This window comes from Grampus griseus (assembly GCF_964374135.1).
Source record: "Grampus griseus genome assembly, chromosome: 15".
Classification (NCBI taxonomy): domain Eukaryota; kingdom Metazoa; phylum Chordata; class Mammalia; order Artiodactyla; family Delphinidae; genus Grampus; species Grampus griseus.
This window is the reverse complement of record NC_139009.1, coordinates 62,029,847-62,052,418: the sequence shown is the minus strand read 5'-3', so window position 1 is coordinate 62,052,418 and position 22,572 is coordinate 62,029,847. Positions and strand designations below refer to the sequence as shown.

Below are 22,572 nucleotides of genomic sequence, written 5' to 3'. Positions count from 1 at the left end.
AGGTTCTTGGAGAAGATTATGTAACATGCCCAAGGTCATGCATGGAGACAGGACCAAATGCAGACCTTTCTGCTGACTCTACACCTTCTCCCAGTGATTGTGGCCTATTTCCTCTTGGGTAGAAGCAGAAGGACACATCCTTGAGCAGGGTCATCCCCGGTTCTGGGGGGTGGGAGGATAAGCCACTCACATGGCTTCTTCTCTCTCCCCCAGGGCTGCCAGGAAGTCATACAGGGACTCCTACCTCTCTCTTGAACTTTGAGATCCAGACACAGAAGTCTTCCATGGCTCATCAAATCCACAAATACCAGGAAAATTATCGCAAATGGGTCGTGGGCTTGTTCTCCAAGGTGATGACCGAGTACCTTCCCACAACCTTCCACCACATCCTAAAGCTGCCCCGAACCCTTGTGCTCTTGCTTGCGGGGGCCCCTTGCCCTATTCCTGGTCTCTGGCTCCTGGGTCCTGACCTTCGTGGCCAGCCTTGCCCTCCTTGCTGCCCTGAGGTTTCCTGCCAAATACCACTGGATCCAGTTTGAGGTCATGTCTTTGCACAGACATGTCTGACATCACCAAATCCTACTTCAGTGAGAGTGGCTCCTGCTTCTGGGTGGTTGAGTCTGAGGGGCAGGTCGTGGGCATGGTGGGAGCACCACCTGTTAAGAAGGCCACCCTGTGGAATGAGCAGTTGCAGCTGCTTCACCTACGTGTGGCCCTGGAGCACCGTGGTCAGGGGATAAGTAAAAGCCCTGGTCAGGACTGTCCGAGTCTGCGTGGCACCAGGGTTACAGCAAAGTTGTCCTCAGCACCAGCACACTGCAGTACTCTGCCCTGGCCCTTTACCAGCACCTCGGCTTCTGGAAGATGGGCTAGTTTTTCTTCTCCACAAGCTATAGGCTAGTTGCTGTCCCTGCAATTCAATTTATCTACCGTCTCCCCTCTGCTCAGGTCTCTCAGGCACTGGAGCAAGGAGGGGGCCCTATGATCTGTGTCATTGTGGATTAGTTAGGAGGGATCGGCTCTGCTGCAGTAATAAGCAAACCCTGAAGTCTCACTGCGACGACACAGTAAAAGCTTACTGCTTGTTCACATTGGAACCCGATGGCCTTGGTGGTGGGGTGGCTCTGCTCCATTCAGTTTTTGGGGTTGCTACTGTTTCATTTATCTAGTGCCACGAGAATGTTGCATAAAAAACCACCACAAAATAATGATAAACATTTTTTCAGCTCATGAGTCTGTGGGTCAGCAGCTTAGGCTGAGCTCAGCTGGGCCGCCGCTTAGATCTCCAGGTGTCATGCCCTGCCTCTTCAGTGAGAGGAAATGCGAAGTCATGTGGAAAGGGCGTGGAGAAGGAGTGTGAGAAGAATCCACGTGAGAAGGATCAGGGCCAATGGTGCCATCAGTCTGCTATGGCCCCAAGGTCGCTGCTGAAGGGCAAGAAGGCAGCCAGGGACAGAGTGTGGGATTTGACATGGACTAGGCCTAGAAGTGGCACAACCCCACATCCCACTGGCCAGGGCCAGGCCATGATTTAAGTCAAGCTTCTGTTGCCTCTTGAGTTGTGCCTACTAAAGGCTAATGTTCCCGAAGGAAGCTGGAATGAGGCTAGGAGGTAGCTCTGGACCCAAGGCACCTGTGTCTGCTGAGAGTCTCTGGGCCCACCTGATGGCTACCCTAACCAGACACTGCCTGACACCAAGTCAACAAAGGGCTCTCACCATGTTATGCTGCATTTCTTTTCCTTGACTGGTGCTTTTAGATTGAAGTTCCCCACACACCTCAGGGAGACACTGCATAGCTCCCTGCACCTCTACAGATGGGAAATAACCCTCTGCTGCTTGCTTTACTATGAGTCAATCAGAAGTTATTTTCTATAAAAACACATACAAAAAGGGACTTACTCTTGCCTAGAATTAAGATAATACCATTGTAACAAACGTCCCTGTGGGCAAGGCCACTGTGGAGAAAGTATTGCTCCTGAACCATTAATAATCTTAGTCATCATTCTACCCAAGACTCTTCAGAAGGTTACTACTTCTAAATTACACATGGACAACAAGATAAGTTTTATTAAACCAGACTCATAAAAGTAAGGATTGTGCTCCTCCAGGCTGATAAAATATAATTCCAAGGCTCTGAGGAAAATATTCTTATGTCAGTTCCAAGGAACTTTTCTCCCCAAGAGTTGATTGGTCAATTTCTGTGGAAGAAAAGAAAGGCAGGAAAGAAGTTAGATACTCTTGCCACTAGAGGCAGACAGCCACTCCTCACCCCAGACATGTTGCTGAAGAGACCAGTGTCATTCTCCCCAAATCTTATCTTCCCCAGCTTCAGAAACGATGGTAATTATACAAAAAATACTTCCTGAAGTGTTTAGGGGAGATGATCTGTAGTCTATTATAGTCTATACAGAAATATAATATTAATATAATCCTAATAGACTAATCCATCCATCAGTTCACAAACACACAAGCACAATAAGAGGCCTGGCCTTGTGATGCTGACACACCAGACAGGTCATGTAGTGCCTGGGGCGTCCCCATTTGAGGGAGCCCAGCCTGAGCCACGGTATGCGCTCCAGAAGCAGCTCTCCAATCCCACATCGGTCTGGTATGAACTCGTCTCTTGGTTTCTGACTTTCAGAGTCCTCTGGGGGTGAAGTGAGGGGGCTGGGAAAGAAATGAGAACACTGAAGGATCTGGACCTTCAGGCATAGTAGCCCATCTGCTTTCTCAAGGAATTAATTGGTAGCAAGTCCCCTGGACCGTAAGGTTCTAAAACTTGCAGTACCCCTGATTCTACTGGGGCTGTGGGCAGGAAATGGTAGTGGCTTCAAGGCTCTGAGTACCCAAACTGCCAACTTGTATGCTACACTTGGACATTTTCCAATTTATTTAAAAAGTTCTAGTGGTGTATGATTCACCCATAAGGGGCATAAAACTATCATTTGGGACTCTGGATGAAAACTCATCAGCTCTGAAAGATGTGGGCATTTCCAGCATGGCGTCTAAACTGACACCCAAGTATGAAATTTGGTTTCATTCCAAATGTATGCCTGGAAGGTGCCTTATTTATTTATTTATTAAACAATTTTAAAACATTAAAACAATTTTTTTTTGGCCGTGCTGTGAGGCATGTGGGATCTTAGTTCTCTGGCCAGGGATCAAACCTGTGCCCCCTGCAGTGGAAGCACTGAGTCTTAACCACTGGACCATCACGAAAGTCCCTGGAAGATGCCTTTTTTAGATTTGCCTTTCTAGATTTTCAGATTTGAAGTCTAGTTACAGGTGCTTTTATCTTCTAAATTTTAGTAGTGGTATAATGCGTTATGAGCTTAAGTTCACTCTCCAAATGTGGTTAATTCAAACAGGTCAGATGTGTTTTTCTCAATTTCTCTTTCCCCTGATAAACCTCATCAATCCTGCTCTAGGACTGACTGACCTTTTTATATAGCTGGGCTCGCAGCCGGTACGACTTATATTCCAATCTCCTCTTCTCCTCTTCTCTCTTTTTCTGTACTTCTGGAAGCTGTTCATAAATCCTTAGAAATGGCACCGATGGAAAGACAGAAAGCAGTGAGGCCACCTGACCACAGAGGCACACGATCACTCCTCCCCACATCTCCCTAAGCTCTACTGCTCTCCAGGCACTCAGTCCCTCAGACAGGCTGTGGGCCTGTTGTGTGTCCAGCTTCCTGTTAGACACTTGGACACAAAGAACCCTGGCCTGGAGTGCTCATGATCTGAAAAGGGATACAGATAAAAATATAATAAAATCCTGCTAATAGTGGTTACTTATGGGAAAGAAGTGGAATAAGGGGTGGAGATGAACTTCTTTTCACTCTATATGGAAAAATGTATGGTTTCAATATAAGATAATGATTTTGTATTACTACCATATTTTTAAGCATGAAAAATAATGCAAAAGAAAATACAATAATCGTCATATCTACAAAATGCTACATAGGAAAAGAAACAAAACTTATTCTGATTGAAGGAGGTCAAGGAAGACCAGAGAGGAGACTAAGCTTGAGGTAGGTCTTGAAGAATAGTTAGGAGCAGAAAGGGGAGGTGGGGAGAAGGGAGTGTTGGTAAGAATGGAGTCAAGGCTTCACGGAGAGAGTGTAGGGGAACAGGAGGGAAGCAGATGGGGTGAAGGTCTCGTAGCCGTGTGAAAACCTTGGGCTCTGTCCTATCAGGGACTGGATGCCACTGATTTTAAGTAGGGAGGAACATGATCAAACATTCACTTGATAAATACACTCTAACTGGAAATAATGTAAATCTCCAACAAAAGAACAGTTAAACAAATTATGGGCTATAATAAAATTATTACAAAGCATAAAATGTTTCAAATAGTTTTTATGCTATGGGAAAACGTTCACAATACAATGTTAAGCAAAATAAAGCAGGCTACAAACCTGTATATATAGTATGATAAACAATCTGGGGAGAAAGAAGTGTGTTAACACAGGTCTCTGCAAAATCCCCATAGAAACAGGACTAGTGTTAGTTATGTTTAGATGGAAGAATTATGAGTGACATTTATTTTCTTCTTTCTAATTTTTTCTATATTTTCCAAAGTTTTCTATAATCTGAAAAGAAAATCATTGATAATGATGCAGCGGCTCTGTGGAAAAGAGATTAGAGAAGATAAAGAGCAGAAGGGGGAGAAGAGCAGTCCTCCAAGAGAGGAGGCTAAGCCCGCATCAAGGCAGTGAGGAGAATGGGTTCCAGGGCAATCATGAAGGCGAGTCTCCAGGACGCACTAGCCGGCTGCACGAACAGTGCGGGGTCACGGAGCTGGAGGCAATAGCTCCCCAGCTTTTCTAGTGGGTGAGTGGGTGGCCCAAGTAAGTGTGGGAGAGGAAAATGGGCAGTTCCACTTTGGACACAGTGAGGATAATCACTAAATGAAAACACAAAAGTGGAGGTCAGGAGAGAGACCAAAGAAGAACAAACATATTTTTAAAAGTCACTGTTGATGAAAACCACAATGAGATAGTACATCACATCTGTTAGAATGGCTATTATCAAAAAAATAAGAGATAACAAATGCTGGTGAGGAGGTGAGAATGTGCTCCGTTGGTGGGAATGTAAACTGGTGCAGCCACTATGGAACACAGTGTGGAGGTTCCTCAAAACATTAAAAATAGAACTGCCGTATGATCCAGCAATCCCACTTGTGGGTACATATCTGAAGGAGATGAAATCATGATCTCAAAAAGATATCTGCACCCCCATGTTCATTGCAGCACTATTTACAATAGTGAAGACGTGGAAACAACGTACGTGTCCATCGACGGATGAATGGATAAAGAAAATGTGATATATATATCTACGTATAATGGAACATACATATAATGGAATACATATAATGGAAAATGTGATATATATATACATATAATGGAATAGCCATAAAAAAGGAAAAAAATCCTGCCATTTGCAACAACATGTATGGACCGTGAAGGCAATGTGATAAATGAAATAAGTCAGACAGAGAAAGACAAAACTGTATGATCTCACTTATATGTGGAATCTAAAAACATCAAACTCACAGAAACAGAGAACAGAATGGTGGTTACCAGGAGCTGAGGGATGGGGGAATGGAGAGATGCTGGTCAAAGAGTATAAACTTTCAGTTTTATGATGAATAAGTTCTGGGGAGCAAATATGCAGCACAGTGACTGCAGTTAACAACACTGCACTGTATACTTGAAAGTTGCTATGACAGTAGAGCTTTAATGTTCTCACTAAAACAACAACAAGAAAAATAAAATGGTAATTATGTGAGGTGAAGGATGTGTTAACTAACTTTATTGTGGTAAACATTTTGCAATACAAATGTATGTCAAATCATCACATTACATAGCTTAAACTTAAACAATGTTAAATGTCAATTATATCACAGTAAAGCTGGAAAAAAAGTCACGGTTACAGAAGGGAAAAAGACGAGTTATCCCAAGGAGAACATGTGATGTGAAGAGAAAATCTGCTTGGGCCAGTAAAGGTTGTATTCTAGGGCTGGAAAGCTGGGAGTCGGGCTAATCAGAGTAGCCAGAAATTGCATTTTGTGAATGGATCCTTGAAAGCAATTACTACATACTATTGGAACTGTCTGTCTGCTCATGGTCTGGAGTCAACTATCTTTCATTTGTAGTACCTAGTCCAGTGCCTGGAGCATACCCAAATATATGCATTAATAAGTTAGTGAAAACACTTCTCTTAAAGGACACATTGGAAGAAATGCTTCAAGTTAAGAGATTCAGGTTCTCTCTTCTCCAAATCTTTTCTTATCAGAAACGTTTAAACATCTTTGGTAGAGGTAGGTGATGGGAAAAGATGATGAGTAACACAGAGCTCCAGAGCTCCAAGTCCGCCACATGATACACCTGAAGGAGTGCTAGGTGGGGAGCCTGCTGCCGGACTCTAACCCCAGCTCTGGCCCTGACTTGCTGGCAACCTCTCTCTGGGTTACAGTTTCCTAAAAGTTAAAGGTAGACTAGATGACCTTTAAGATCCCATTCAACTCTATGATTCTCACATGGAAGTAGATGGCTTCTTTGAAAGGGGGCCATATCAGAAATAAAATGGAACAGAAGTACTCTAATGAAAATGTGTCAATTTAAAACCTGTCTCTTCCTAGAAGATGGGTACTTAATCCACCCCTACAACTATACTTATATTTTAAAGCACAGATACCTTTCAGAAGATGCCCTACCTTCTTGCAGGTAAGCTTCATAGTCCCATATAGCAAGGACTCCTCTTGCTGAGGTGAGAGTGTTATTAGCTGCCACACAACGAACACTATGTAATTTCCATTAATTAAATTTTGTGACATTCAGAATGAAGCAATAATTCTCAAAGTTTTTGGACTTTCGACACCTTTATACTCCTAAAAATTGAGGGCAATTTTGGTGAAAGTGGATTTTATCTATTGATACTTACTGTATTAGAAATTAAAACATTTAAAAAGAATTTAAAAAATACTTATTTCACAACCTAAGTGTCCATCAACAGATGAATGGATAAAGAAGGTGTGGTATGTATATACAGTGGAATACTACTCAGCCATAAAAAGAATGAAATTCTGCCATTTGCAACAACATGGATGGACCTAGAAGGTATTATGCTTAGTGAAACAAGTCAGACAGAGAAAGACAAATACTGTATTACATCACTGACGTGTGAAGTCCAGAAAATAAAACAAATGAATGTATATAACAAAACAGAAACAGACTCACAGATACAGAGAACAAACCCCTGGTTTCTAGTGAGGAGAAGGAAGGAGGGAGGGGCAAAATAGGGGGATAGGAGTAGGAGATACAAACTATGGATAAAATAAACAAGCAACAAGGATATATTGTATAGCACGGGGCAACATAGCCATTATCTTGTAATAATTTTTTTTTTTTTTTTTTATGGAACGCTTCACGAATTTGCGTGTCATCCTTGCGCAGGGGCCATGCTAATCTTCTCTGTATCGTTCCAACTTTAGTATATGTGCTGCCGAAGCGAGCACTATTTTGTAATAATTTTAAATGGAGTATAACCTATAAAAATATTGAATCACTATGTTTTATGCCTGAAACTAATATAATATTGTAAGTCAAATATACTTCAATAAAAAACTTGTTTCTTAATTTATTAAAAAAAATAAGCCTGTTACATGTTAACATATAAAATAAATATACTTTACAAAACAAAAATAAGAAGAGTGGCATGTTATACATATTTTGCAAATCTCTTTAATGTCTGGTTTAATAGAAGATGGCTGAATTCTTATATTTGCTTCTGTATTAAGTTTGCTGTTATATGTTGTTCTGGTTAAAGTGTACATTTAAAAAAATCCAGTTTACACACATATGTAGTTGGAAAAGAAAAGAGTATTTTAATATTCTTTTCAGATAATTGCCGATTTTCTTTTTTTTTTGGCTGCTTAGCTTTCGGGATGTAGGATCTTAGTTTCCCGACCAGGGACTGAAACTGTGCCCTCAGCAGTGAAAGGGCCAAGTCTTAACCACTGGACCACCAGGGAATTCCCTGATTTTCTTGATACTATATCAAATCTTGACAAGTGGTAGTTTAAATGTTGACATATTTACTTATATAATATGAAAAATATTACAATTATTTACGTCACTGCTGATATCATCAGAAAAGTCTAAGTACTGGGAGATAGTCAATCTCATAGTGGTAGACATAAGTTTTCTAGAATTCTATTCTTTACTTGAAAGTTCAGATTTTCTCTTTGGCAATAAATACTGTCAGCTGTTTTCCCAGAGAAGTGACAGATTCACTTTCTCATTTTCAAGAAAATATCTGTCATATACCCAATTTGGAATAATTAGTTTATCAGTCATTCTTTCAAGTAAAAGCTATGTTCCATGAAAAAGGCAGCTAGTTCAGCTCACTACACAAACCAAGGCTTTTCCTTGAACCAATCGTCGTATCTTGGTATGCAGCAGAAGTGCTTTATGTGTACTTCCATTACACTGCTGCCATGTGGCTGTGAAGAATAAAATGCCAACTAGACTAGCACAGTTTGGTCCACTGTCTCAAATAGTGCTAAGGCATCAGCAGTTTTAGTCCTCCCTTCATTACTTTTGCATCATCTGTATAAATGTCAATAGTTAAAAAGACACATAATATCCTAGTATTATTTTGAAATTTGTTTTGACCTGACAAATCCCCTGAAAGGGTCTCAGCAACTTCCAGAGGCCCATGGACCACACTTTGAGAACCACTTGATTAAAGCATCCCTTTGAAATACCTATAAGGAAATGGTTTACTAAATGGAGAGTAAAAAGATTTCAAGAGCAGAGCAATGTTTTAATTTACCTAAGATAAATTGTTTTCAAGCACTATGCCAACTATAAAACTGTTCTTATTAAAGGAAGTCTCCAATGACCTCCTAAGAGGTAACCAACCATTAACTTAGTTATATGGCAGTCTCATGAGCAATATATGCATATCTCTAATTAATTAATTGCTAAGGAATGCAAAGGCACAAAATTTCAAAAGGTAAAAAATTAGTCTTTCTCCAACCTCTGTACCCCAGTCACTCAGTTCCTTGTCCCAAACGCAACAACTATTACAAATTTTTTGGGTATCCTTCCAGAGATAGTCTATGCATATACAAGTATATGCATCTATGTAAGCACAAATACTTTTTTATTAAAGACTACAAATGGTGGCAGTGTACACATGCTTCTGAAACTTGATTTTCTTTTAAGCCTAATTTACTGTGTTTTGGAGACTATTCCCCTATCTCCCATTGTACTGGATACAATTCCTAGTAAAAGGATTGTCTAGATGTAAGGCCCCAGATATTTACTTTTATTTAAAAATATTTTTTATTTATATTTGTTTCTAACAAACACAGCCTGATTAAGGCAAGCAAATTAGTGGCGATTCTTTGTCTTTTTTATATATGAGGCATCCATACCATGATCTGCTATTTTTCATTTCTTTTTTAGTGCCATAAGTGAGAAACTATTTTTATAACTAATTTTCTCATAATGTATTGTTTTTTTCTTTTTTAGCTCTCAAAATGTTTTAACTAGAGCATATGCCTTTATTCTGGGGCCAAGCTATAGCTCCTGACCATTTGGTGGCCTGATTTATACTTTTATAGTTACTTATCCTTTTGGCCTTACCATTTAGACTGCTGAATCATTTCCTTCTTTCCAACAGGCCTTTTCTTTTGGGCAGCCAGGAAGCCTAAGCAAAAGAAGAAGAGGTTTTTTTAATGGATTGTATCTTTTTTTTTTTTTAATTAAGGTATAGTTGATTTACAATATTACATAAGTTTCAGGTGTACAACATAGTGAGTCACAATTTTAAAGGTTATACTCCATTTATAGTTATTATAAAATATTAGCTATACTCCCTATGCTGTACAATATGTCCTTGTAGCTTATTTATTTTATCTCTGAATCCCCTACCCCTATCTTGGCCCTCCCCGCTTCCCTCTTCCCACTGGTAACCACTAGTTTGTTCTCAATATCTGTGGGTCTATATCTTTTTGTTATATTTACTGGTTTGTTGTATTTTTTAGATTCCACATATAAGTGATGTAATACAGTATTTGTCTTTCTCTGTCTGATTTATTTCACTAAGCATAATACCCTCCATGTTAATCCATGCTGCTGCAAGTGGCAAAATTTCATTCTTTTTTATGGCTGAGTAGCAGTGGTGGTGTCACCCATACCAGCCCCTAAAAACTGAAGGACCTGTGACTTGATTTATCTCTCTGTTTCCATACCAGCCCCTGAGAGCTGAAGGACACTTGCCCTGATTTATCTTTGTGTTCGTTTCAAAAGTACCTGGCATTTGGCAGAGATGTTTTGCAGCTGTACTTTGAGAGATACATGCTTTGAGAGATATATAGTGGTGAACTCCCCCAAACCGGTTCTGACTGGACCGTAAGAACAAGCGTGCGCGGATGAAACCTGGAAGTGTCCAAAAGTTACCTTTGCTTCGTTACCATGCTATGATCTCTGCTCAAAGGGGACATTTGTACTCTGCTAGGCACAATCTGTGGCATGTGCAAAGGACCATGGAAGACTGTGCATGTCCTGGCTGCCCCCGGCTGCCCCTGAAAATCTCCACCCCTTTCCTCAAGCCCTAATGACCTATCTGCCTCCTAACCCTTAAAATCCTTTACTCTGCTCCCTTCAGGGAGAAAGTATCTTTAGAATATGAGTTCTCCTTTCTCCATTACTTGATCAATGAATAAAGTCTATGCTCTGCTATGTCGAACCTGGTCTCATTCAATTGACATCTGTGACTCTAGGCAGAGGACCCACTGAGGGGTCCCCGACACTTAGGGGATCAGTAACAGGGTATTGTGCCTTAATAAGGAAGGGTGTGTTGCTCAAGAACTGTGAGAGGGAGCTGCTGGGACTTTGCACCCCTACCCTGAGCTGGCAGTGCTGGGTGGTGAGTAATGGCCAAGGCCAAGGCCAGGGTTAGACTATGATGACTATGATAGCAGCCTGAGGCTTCTGAAGACACAACACTGTGGCACAGACTAGACAGTGTGCATTGAAACACTGACAGTTTACAGGTAAGGCTGTGATGAAATCATTAGGTAGTACTTTATAGTTTTCACAGATTTCACATATTATTTTATTGAGATCTTACATCTAGCATAATTGTTAAGAGAACAGACTCTAGCGCCAGCTCACCAGGGTTCAAATCCCAGTTTAACAGGTGTGTAAATCTTGGGCAAGGTACTTAATCTCTCTTTGGCCCAGTTTTCTCATCTGTGAAACAGGGATATTCATAGTATCACCTCAGAGAGGCTCTGTAAGCATTAAACAAGAACAATGTCTGGGCAAAACATAAGGGCTATATAAGTATTTATTATTATTATTATTGCTACCCTATGAGGAAGGCAAGACTGGAATCAGCCCCAAGCCCCTCAAAACATTATACTTTTGGAACTAACTTGCTCATGGTGACAGAGCTGGTTTTTAAAAACACCATTCTTGGGAATTCCCTGGCGGTATAGTGGTTAGGACGCTGTGCTTTCACTGCTGAGGGCCCAGGTTCAATCCCTGGTCAGGGGACTAAGATTCCACAAGCCATGTGGCGCCCCCAAAACAACAACAAACCCAAACACCATTCTCACTGCACACTCTCACTTTTAAAGTGTAGTGACAGGGCAAGAGTAACTGGGCTTATTTGGATTGTGAAAGTGCTGAGAGCTAAATTGGGCAGGTTCTGCTACCTAAGGAGATTTGAGTCTCAACAAGCAAAAGGTCACTTTCTGACCTGTAACTAACCTGGCACTGAGCAGTGCTGCCTTGCATGAAGCAGACCTTGCCCTCTCTACCAAGTCATAGGAAAGTGAACAGGAAGAGTATACCTCTCTTAGGGAGCAGGTGCATGGCGTCCCGGTGGCCCTGCCATTCTCGCACAGTGTTGAACAGTGCCTCCCGTTCACTCTGTAACATGTTCTGCAGCTTCCTCTCCTGGACTACTAACTTCAGGCGCTTTATCCGTTCCCCAGAGCGGGAGATGAAGTCAGGTCTGTGAAGTTGCAGTGATTCCTGAGGAGGAGAAAAAGCCCCCAACCTCACATTAATGATGTAGGCTTTTCTCCAAGGGCCTAGAAAAAATAGTACCTGCCTAACAGGTTTGGAAAGCCTGTTTGTAACTTATAGAAAATATCTAGAGTTGAAGAATTATATAACAACTCCCTGTGCGGGAAAGCTCCAGTAGGAAAATCAGAGGGATCAAAGAAATGCCTTTGGAATAAGCCAAGAACTAAGACTGTGGCAATTACAACTCTCCCCAGTGTTGATGGGATAAAGCTTGGCCCATTGTGCTATTTTTAATTTCCCTTCAAAGAAATACATCATTTAAAAAAAACATTTTCTGGACTTCCTTGGTGGTGCAATGGTTAAGAATCCGCCTGCCAATGCAGGGGACACAGGTTCGATCCCTGGTCCGGGAAGATCCTACAGACCGCGGAGCAACTAAGCCCTTGTGCCACAACTACTGAAGCCCGCGTGCCTAGAGCCTGTGCTCCGCAACAAGAGAAGCCACCGTAATGAGAAGCCTGTGTACAGCAAGAAGAGTAGCCCCCACTCGCCATAACTAGAGGACGCCTGCGCGCAGCAGTGAAGAACCAATGAGGCCAAAAATAAAATAAATAAATAAATAAAATTTAAAAACAAAACAAAAACATTTTCTTTAGCTCCCCAGGTACTTATAAAGAAGAAAGCCAGTGCCTTTAAAACCCTGTGTTAAGCAGAAACAGGAGTTATGTAAATGCAGGAACAAATATAAGGCTGACGCAAACATCAGGCCTCTACTGCACTCCACGTGCTGGTATGTATCTACAAACCCAATGAGCAGCTACACAACATCCTCCCTTCTAGTGCCTTGCCCCAGATACTGAGGGTGATGCACGATTTATAACAGCTAACAGTAAGGCAGCCTTTGATTAATGAGTGTGAGAACAGATGAACTGTGGAGGTGCTAGAAACGAGGATCAGTTGACTGTACTTCAGAAAGCCAAGTCACAGGTTTAACTCTTTTTTATCTTGCTCCTTCTTCCTCCTTAAACATATGGCTAAAATTAACTCAATGTCATTGTACCTGTAGGGTTGCTCTCACAAATGGCTTCAGTGGATCTCTGCCTGGGCCTGCTAGTGAACTGTGGCTGTCCACGTGCTGTCCTTGCCAGTTCTGTTCCTGTAGTGGCTCCCTCCAAGGTGTGGTGTTGGTTACTGGTGCAAACCAGGAGACACCAGGGCCATGAAACTTGGGCAGGTTTTCCTTCTTAGGACCAGACTTCACATTTTCCACAGGAACAAACCATGAAACTCCTATAGGAATTATTTTTAAGAAAAAAAGAAGATTTTTCACTTTTTTCATCAGAGACGTGCATAATATAGGCTCTCAGGGACTCAGCTGTCAGCGGCCACCAGGAGGCCCTGGAGTCTGCTTAACTGCAGGTGTGACTCAGGAATTGTAGTGTTGGATGCAGTCAGCCCTCTGTATCCATGTACACGGGATCCTTGGATTCAGGGGGCAGTACTATGCCATCTTATATAAAGGACTTGAGCATCCATGGATTCTGGTATCCATGAACCAATTGGTTCTGTATCTAGAACCAATCCCCTGCAGATACGGAGGGATGACTGTACTTTGAAAATTTGCCAAGGTGGTGCTGGGGAAAAGATAGGGTCAACATTAAATCATTTAGAAACAAAGAATCTTAGCTTTGCAAAAGACTTGAAATTCACTAGTTTTTCTACTAAGAAAGCAGAATTAGAAACTGACCTTCCCAGCAGCTCTGCTTATTCTTCCTTAACTTTCTGTCCCCAGGATAACTGGTAAGGAGCCTTTTCTCTTCTATCTTTTCTTCTGACCAAGAAGTCACATCACTGTCCTCTTCTACTCTAGCCTCGCTAGAACTTGGAGTTGGGAAAGTCATTCCAACATCTCGAGTGTGTTTTCTGACACCATTCACAATCTCCAACGTACCTAAGGGGAAAGATCACAGCTATCTCTGGGAAGAGCCTTGGGACTTGGTTGGCAGGTATATTCAAGTCAGTAAATGAAAACTTAAAAAAACAACTAATCATTTATTTTCTATTCTGCAAAGAAAAGGAATTGAGAAGATCTATAATTTTCATATCTAAATCTGGTAAAATAGGGAATTCCTGGCGGTCCTGTGGTCAGGACTCCACACTTCCACTTCAGGGGGCACAGGTTCAATCCCTGGTTGGGGAACTAAGATCTCACGTGCCGCACAGTGTAGCAAAATAAATAAATAAAATAAATAAATAAATAAATCGGGTAAAATATTCAAAACAATCATTGAGACATATTTTTAACAAGTATCGTTATGTAAAAATATTTGTTGAAGATAGTGCTCTGAATGAATGCAAAAGACAATGCAAGCAGAGTTGAAAGGCGATATAAACTGTTTTGGAATCATATTATTGTACTTACTACATCAAGCCTCTTCAAAGTTTTACTGTAATTTCGGTATGTGAGATTTTATATTTCCTTATTTTTTAGAACAAGTTAGAGTTGTATTTTCTCTTATTGTCATCAGAAAGTATCCTAACTATGATAAGTAATATACATGTTTTTCTTATTATGATACCTGAATAAGGAAGGGTAGTTTCACTATTACCATTAGAGTAGGATTTTTTTATTCCACTTCAGTAAATGAAAAAAATTTAAGCCTTCAAAATCGCAGGCTACTGCTTCCTCTTGGGTGGGGTGAAGGCGTATGAGGGAAAGAGAAGAGAGGGAAGACGAGGGTAGAGATAGAGAGATGGAGGGGGTGTGTGTCTCTGACAGAGAGAGAGAGGGAGAGAGGGTTTTCATTTGTCACTTTAGATATTAGAGGGAAAGAACTACTAATATGGATTCAACGGGAAAAGGATTTCAGTTCTGGTCCCACGTGAGAGGGACAGTAAGTGCTTATAGTCCTACTGGCAGTTACCCAGGTAAGGAAGAGGTTAACAGATGTAAAGACATGACTCGAAGGGAAAAATAATCAAGGGGCAAGTTTATTTCTGTGTTACAAAGTCAAAAGATATAGGAAGTCATAAAGTGAAAAGCCTCCTTCCCACTCTTCTTCTCCATTCATTAAGTTTTTAACCCTGTGATTCCAGAAAATTTTTTGCACACATTCAAGCAATTCTCTTCCTTCCTTTATTTTTTGAATACATGTAGTAGCATGCTATACACTATTTTGTATCTTGCTTTTTCTTTTTAACTATATATCTTGGAGATCTTGACGTATTAGTAGCAAGAGCTTCCTCATCCCATGTAGGACTTCATTATATGGATATACAATAATTTATTTAACAATTTGGCTACTGGGGGACATCTAAGTTGATTTTACTTTTTTGCTTATAATAAACAATACTCCAGTGGTTAATTCTGTACACTTGCCATTTTACACATATGCACTGTATATTTATAGGCTAAACTTCTAAAGTAAAAGTGCTGGGTCAAAGTAATTTTGATAGAAACTGCCAAATAGGGGTTGTACTCCCAACTTATATTCCTACTAGAATGTACCTATTTCCTTGCAGGCTTGCCCACAAACTTACTATCAAACTTAGATTTTTGTCAATCTGATAGGTGACAAATGGCATTTGAGTACAGTTTTAATCTTCATTTCTTTTTTGTGAGTGAGGTTGAGTATCTTACCATAGTTTTAAGTGCTACCTGTATTTCAATGGAAATGTTTAAATTAATTTACCTGCTTGTATGCCCTTATTTAACATATGTACATTTTGCTTGTTGCAAAGGGTAGAGCTCGAGCTCCAGAAACTGCTGGTAGAAGACGAAACAGAGTCAGAAGAAATATGGTCTGTCACCTGGAAAAACAAGAGATCCTGTCATCATTACCTGTAGTCAATGGCACAGTTACCCAAGGGATAAGAAAATACTATCACCAAGAGCCCTTTCTAATTCAGTTCAAACTGTTGAGATGAGGTTGCCAGGAAGCTTGTGACGATGTGAACATGCTACTACACACTTCTGGATGGGGAGGGGGATGCTGCTGCAGTTGGATACAGGCCTGAGCTGTTTTAAGAAGGCAGGAGAGACTGGCTATGCTCCCAGGACTTGAAAAAACTCTGAAGAGGATGCAAGAGAAAGATTAGCCTGGTGTGCCTTCAGAGTGAAATTCTGAGTTGACACCAGCATAAAATTTTGATGAGAGATAAAGAAGGCAGGGGATAACTAAAGAGAGTGAGTGATGAACTGCAGAGAGTGCTTTCCAGTAAGATCTGACTTAGAAACTTAAAGGGTAAATGCCAAAGACCTGAGAGGCGCCATGAGAAGTCCTGAGTGAGTGGAATATTGTAAAAAGCACTTAAAGATTTGAGCCCAAAAGGTTGTTTTTAGCAAGTAGAGCAATAAAGGGAGTTGATGGTGGAATGTTAGTGGATGACAAAAAGATTACCAAAATATAGTCGAACAAATATGATATAAAATAGTATTTCTTAAACTTGTTCATCAGAACAATCTCCTGAGGGAGGGTCCTAACCCAGAACAATGAATTGGAGTTTCTAGGTGAGGGCTCTGGGCATCTATATTTTGAATAAATGTCAGATGCTTGTCTACTTAAGCATATTTGGTAGAGTAAATTGAAGCCCAAGTCAGGAAAGGAAACAGAATATCTGCTTCCCTGAACTAGATAAACTATATTTCAGGGTCTTCAGGGAATTTGCAACAGATCCTGGAGGAGACGGGGCTGGCTATGTTAGATGTCTGGGGACAGGAAATACTTTAATTTTCAAAAAGATAAGCATTGCAAACTGCGGGGTTTAATAATGATGACCTGTAAAATTCTAGCATGGATCACAAATTTGATAATTTACAAGCATTTAGAGGTTAAAGAAAAGATGAGAAAATTTTAGCCAAGGTTCATTAAGGCTGGCAGAATAAGCCCTGCCAGGTTAGCCTTGTTTTTCCTAGTTGACATGGTCACAACTAGATTTGAATAAAACAACAAAATTTCTCATTATGTACTTGAGGGCAAGATGGAGTTATAGGGGTTGAAGGATAAGTTGGTGGAACCAGCTTTCCCATATAATGCACATCTGGGAGGGCCGAAAGTGCTGTCAGGATCCCAAATAATAACAGGCATGATAGGCCAAATCAAACAAGGGATAATTGTCAGGCCCTACACATCAGGCAGAAGGAATAGCAGCAACTCTGAGGCAGTAGAAAAAGCTCTGAGTCGGGTGTCCAAAGACCTAAACCAGTCTCAGATCTTCCCTTTACTAGCTGTCTCTACTTGAGCAAGCCATAATCTCTGTGCCAGTTTCCCCATCTAGAAAAGGGAACACCTAAATTTCTGAAATTATAGAAGTGTTACAAAGAACAAATGATTTAGATTAAAAAATGTAAAAAGCTACTAATATAAAACTATGAGACTATGATGATGTTAAATCAATATGTATGAAAGGGTGGTGAGGAAGATCTGACTGGCAATCCACTATAATTTTTCTGCAGTTGTTTTTTTTAAAAAAAGAGAGAGAACACTTTATGCACTAAAATGGACTTTCAATATAGACTGTCAAGTACAAAAACAAAGTTTGCTGCCATTTTTGTGAAAAGGGAAGAAAACATATGCAGTTACTTGCTTTTTATGTATAAAATATCTGTGAAAGAACAGAACCCAGATTGGAAAGGAAGAAGTAAAACTTTTTATTTGCAGATGACATGATGCTATCAGTAGAAAATACTAAGAAATCCCCAAAGTATTAGAACTAATAATAAGTTTAGCCAGATTGCAGAATACAAGATCAACAAGATAAAAAAATCAGTTGTATTTCTATATTCTAGCAACGTGCAATCTGAAAATAAAATTAAGCAAAGAAAATTAGGGAATAAATTTATCAACATAAGTGCAAGGCTTGCACACCAAAAACTATATAACATTGGTGGGAGAAATTAAAGGTTTAAATAAATTGTGAGACATTACACATATGTAATTTAAAAATGGACAACAGATTTGAATAGACATTTCACCAAAGAAGATATAACAGTGGCCAATAAACATATGAAAAGATGTTCAACATTATCAGTCATTAGGGAAATACAAATTAAAATCACAATCACCCCCGAATAGCCAAAGCAATTTTGAGAACGAAAAATGGAGCTGGAGGAATCAGGCTTCCTGACTTCAGACTATACTACAAAGCTACAGTAATCAAGACAGTATGGTACTGGCACAAAAACAGAAATATAGATCAATGGAACAGGGTAGAAAGCCCAGAGATAAACCCACGCATATATGGTCACCTTATCTTTGACAAAGGAGGCAGAAATGTACAGTGGAGAAAGGACAGCCTCTTCAGTAAGTGGTGCTGGGAAAACTGGACAGCTACATGTAAAAGTATGAGATTAGATCACTCCCTAACACCATACACAAAAATAAGCTCAAAATGGATTAAAGACCTAAATGTAAGGCCAGAAACTATCAAACTCTTAGAGGAAAACATAGGCAGAACACTCTATGACATAAATCACAGCAAGATCCTTTTTGACCCACCTCCTAGAGAAATGGAAATAAAAACAAAAATAAACAAATGGGACCTAATGAAACTTAAAAGCTTTTGCGCAGCAAAGGAAACCATAAAGAAGACCAAAAGACAACCCTCAGAATGGGAGAAAATATTTGCAAATGAAGCAACTGACAAAGGATTAATCTCCAAAATTTATAAGCAGCTCATGCAGCTTAATAACAAAAGAACAAACAACCCAATCCAAAAATGGGCAGAAGACCTAAATAGACATTTCTCCAAAGAAGATATACAGAGTGCCAACAAACACATGAAAGAATGCTCAACATCACTAATCATTAGAGAAATGCAAATCAAAACTACAATGAGATATCATCTCACACCAGTCAGAATGGCCATCATCAAAAAATCTAGAAACAATAAATGCTGGAGAGGGTGTGGAGAAAAGGGAACCCTCTTACACTGTTGGTGGGAATGTAAATTGATACAGCCACTGTGGAGAACAGTATGGAGGTTCCTTAAAAAGCTACAAATAGAACTACCATATGACCCAGCAATCCCACTACTGGGCATATACCCTGAGAAAACCATAATTCAAAAAGAGTCATGTACCAAAATGTTCATTGCAGCTCTATTTACAATAGCCCAGAGATGGAAACAACCTAAGTGTCCATCATCGGATGAATGGATAAAGAAGATGTGGCACATATATACAATGGAATATTACTCAGCCATAAAAAGAGATGAAATTGAGCTATTTGTAATGAGGTGGATAGACCTAGAGTCTGTCATACAGAGTGAAGTAAGTCAGAAAGAGAGAGACAAATACCGTATGCTAACACATATATATGGAATTTAAGAAAAAAAAAATGTCATGAAAAACCTAGGGGTGAAACAGGAATAAAGACACAGACTTACTAGAGAATGGACTTGAGGCTATGGGGAGGGGGAAGGGTAAACGGTGACAAAGCAATAAAGAGGCATGGACATGTATACACTACCAAACGTAAGGTAGATAGCTAGTGGGAAGCAGCCGCATAGCACAGGGAGATCAGCTCGGTGCTGTGTGACCGCCTGGAGGGGTGGGATAGAGAGGGTGGGAGGGAGGGTGACGTAAGCGGGAAGAGATATGGGAACATATGTATATATATAACTGATTCATTTTGTTGTGAAGCTGAAACTAACATACCATTGTAAAGCAATTATGCTCCAATAAAGATGTTTAAAAAAAAAAAATCACAATGAGATACTACTTCACACCCACTAGGATGGCTATAATAAGAAAGATGGGCAGTACTAAGTGTTGACAAGGAAGTGGAGAACCTGGAAACTTCACAAACTGCTGCTGAGAATGTAAAATGGTACAGATACTTTGGAAAACACTTTGGCATTTTCTTAAAAGCTAAACATAAACTTACCATATGACCCAGCAATTCCAGTCCTACGTATATATGCAAAAGAAATGAAAACATATGTCCACACAAAAACTTTTACAAAAATGTTCATAGCAGCATGATTCACATTATCCAGAAAAAAAAAATCAAACAATCCAAATGTCCAACAACTGGCAACTGGATAAACAAAATGTGGTAGAGCCATACAATGGAATACTAACCAGTCATAAAAAGGGGTACTGATACATACTATATAACAAGGATGAATCTTGAAAATATCATGCTAAGAAGCTAGGTGCAGAAGACTAGATATTATATAATTCTTTTTACATGAAACGTGCAGAAAAGGAAAAAGGCAGATTGGAGGTTGTCTGGGGCTGGGAATGTGGATTGATTGCAAACAGGTATAAGGGACTTTACTGGGTGACAGAAGTGTTCTAAAACTGGATTGTGGTGATGATTGCACAGCTCTGTAAATTTACTAAAAAGAATTGAATTGTATACTTAAAATGGATGTACTTTATGGTATGTAAATTATACTTGGATAAAGTTTTAAAAATCTCTGTAAAGATTTGCAAGAAAAAAAAAAAAGATTTGCAAGAACAAGTAACACTGAGTAGCTCTGGAAAGGAAAGATGGGTGCCTGGGAACGGGAGAGGGAAGACACTTTATCAAACACTCTTTTATATATTTTTAATTTTGTACCATGTATTATCAGTTTAAGAAATGAGAACAAACAAAACAAAAACTTATAAGGAAGAGTGTGGCAATAAAGGTTTAATGGCTTTGGTGAGTTCAGTAGGGGTAAAACATATGTTAGGCCATAGAAATATTCTAGCTTACAGAAAGGAAGATGATAAATCCTCTGTCACCACCTGAAGCACAACATGCTTAGTTCAAAGGGACATGCTTAAAAACAGGATGTCAACAAATAGACCCAGAAGCTGTCAACTTAGGAAAGGGGAGTAGAAAGGATGACCTGTGAGAAATGGTTCAAAGAGTGAAGACCTGAGGGAAAATACTTCAGGGAAGGAAGTGGGGACCTGAGAGGTAGAAGATTAGATCTCTTTTCTGTGCCTTCAGAGAGCAGAACTGGAAGCAGAGCCAGGAAATCTAGTACAGGCAGATTTTAGATCTTCTGAAGTTTTAAAACCTTTGCCAACTGGAGCCTTAGACAAATGAAACAAGTTGCCAATGAGCGGTAAGTGAGTGGTGGAGCTGTTGAAGCAGAGGCTGGAGCACCCTGGGGAGCAGAGGCAGCAGAAGTGTTGATGGTCCCTTCCAAGAACGAGTCTGAGAACCTCTGGCACTTCCAAAGTACATGGTATGCACCACTGGGTGTAAAGCACACACGTTTACATCGGATTAAATGAGGAGCCTTGGTGTGTGTGTTTCTGCTTCTAGTTTCAATCTTTTTGATTAAGTTCATTCCTGCCTATAAAACGGTAAACATTTAAAAATAGAAAATAGTCTAAAAATAAATTCTTTCTCAACGAAGTGTATCTACTTAGCCCTCTAGGATGGTGAAAATCAAAAGGACAGACAAAAACAAGTGTTTTCAAGGATGTGGAGAAATGGGAACCTTCATACATTGCTGCTAGGAATGCAAAATGGTAACAATACTTTTCATAAGTCTGGTAGTTCCTCAAATGGTTAAATATAGAGTTACCATATTATCCAGAGTATATCCATTCATGGGCATATGCCCAAAAGAAATGTAAAATACGTCCACACAAAAACTTGTACATGGATGTTCACAGCAGCTTTGTTAACAGTAGCGCAAAACTGGAAGAAATCCAAATATCCATTAACTGATGAACAGATAAGTAAAATATGTACATTCATACAATGGAATATTTGGCTATAAAAAGGAATGAATACATGCTACAATGTAGATGAACTCTGAAAATATTAAGTGAAAGAAGCCAGTCACAAAAGATCCATTTACATGAAATGTCCAGAATAAAGAAATCTATAGAGACAGAAAGCAGATTAGTAACCACAGCCGGAGCAGGGGCTGGGGCAGGGGTGGGAGATTGGGAGAAATGAATGCCTGCTAATGTATATAGCGTGCTTATGGTAGGTGTTGAAAATGTGTTAAAATTAAATTGGGGTGATGGTTGCACAACTCTCTGAATATACTAAAACACACTTAACTGTACACTTTAAATAGGTGACTTTTATGGTATGTTAAAGATCTCAAGAAAGCTGTAACAATGTGTTTATTCATGTACGCAAACTGAAATACATGTAGATTATGAAGCCTTATTTGGAGAAAAAAGGTTCTCGTGCTCTCTGTTCTTATATCTTCTGTTACTGAATCAGGGGTACAAGAACAATGGAAGGTGACCAACAGCGTCATTTCCATTTAACAGTGGACAGTCCTAACAAAAATGTGGGCGCTGGGTATGGTACGTATGGTTCAGCGCTACACACACTACAGCTAGCGCTAAGTGCAAACCGTCAGAACCGTGCCGTCACGCTCTTGACTTCCACAGATTCAATCAATAACCACAATTCACAGGCCTGCACCGTGCCTGACAATTTGTGCTGAGGACCCACCATAGGATACAACATAATTGCTACTGAATTCATTTACAGATGCTGTCGTTAAACCACAACAATCCACTTTCCTTAGTCCGTGGGAGAGTCTCAGGC

General features: G+C 40.0%; 2 protein-coding genes across 2 annotated transcripts in view; one reads left to right on the top strand and one right to left on the bottom strand.

Annotated features, from left to right (window-relative positions):
- Window positions 1-284: 284 nt before the first annotated feature.
- Window positions 285-1,005, top strand: NAT8 (N-acetyltransferase 8 (putative); the record flags this gene model as incomplete). The annotated part of the gene is given in 6 exon segments (XM_082672755.1): window positions 285-425; window positions 427-554; window positions 556-742; window positions 744-769; window positions 771-870; window positions 874-1,005. Coding segments are annotated over 6 exon segments (714 nt in total).
- Window positions 1,006-2,059: 1,054 nt separating this feature from the next.
- The window catches only part of ALMS1 (ALMS1 centrosome and basal body associated protein), a 231,200-nt gene continuing 210,687 nt past the window's right edge, over window positions 2,060-22,572 (bottom strand). Inside the window, exons 16-22 of the mRNA XM_082672085.1 lie at window positions 15,745-15,862; window positions 13,800-14,003; window positions 13,113-13,342; window positions 11,875-12,058; window positions 9,659-9,722; window positions 3,442-3,541; window positions 2,060-2,200 (exon numbers count right to left, since the gene is read on the bottom strand). Of these exons, the coding sequence (XP_082528211.1) occupies window positions 2,156-2,200; window positions 3,442-3,541; window positions 9,659-9,722; window positions 11,875-12,058; window positions 13,113-13,342; window positions 13,800-14,003; window positions 15,745-15,862 (945 nt within the window). The 3' untranslated portion in view covers window positions 2,060-2,155. The remainder of the gene's footprint in view (window positions 2,201-3,441; window positions 3,542-9,658; window positions 9,723-11,874; window positions 12,059-13,112; window positions 13,343-13,799; window positions 14,004-15,744; window positions 15,863-22,572) is intronic.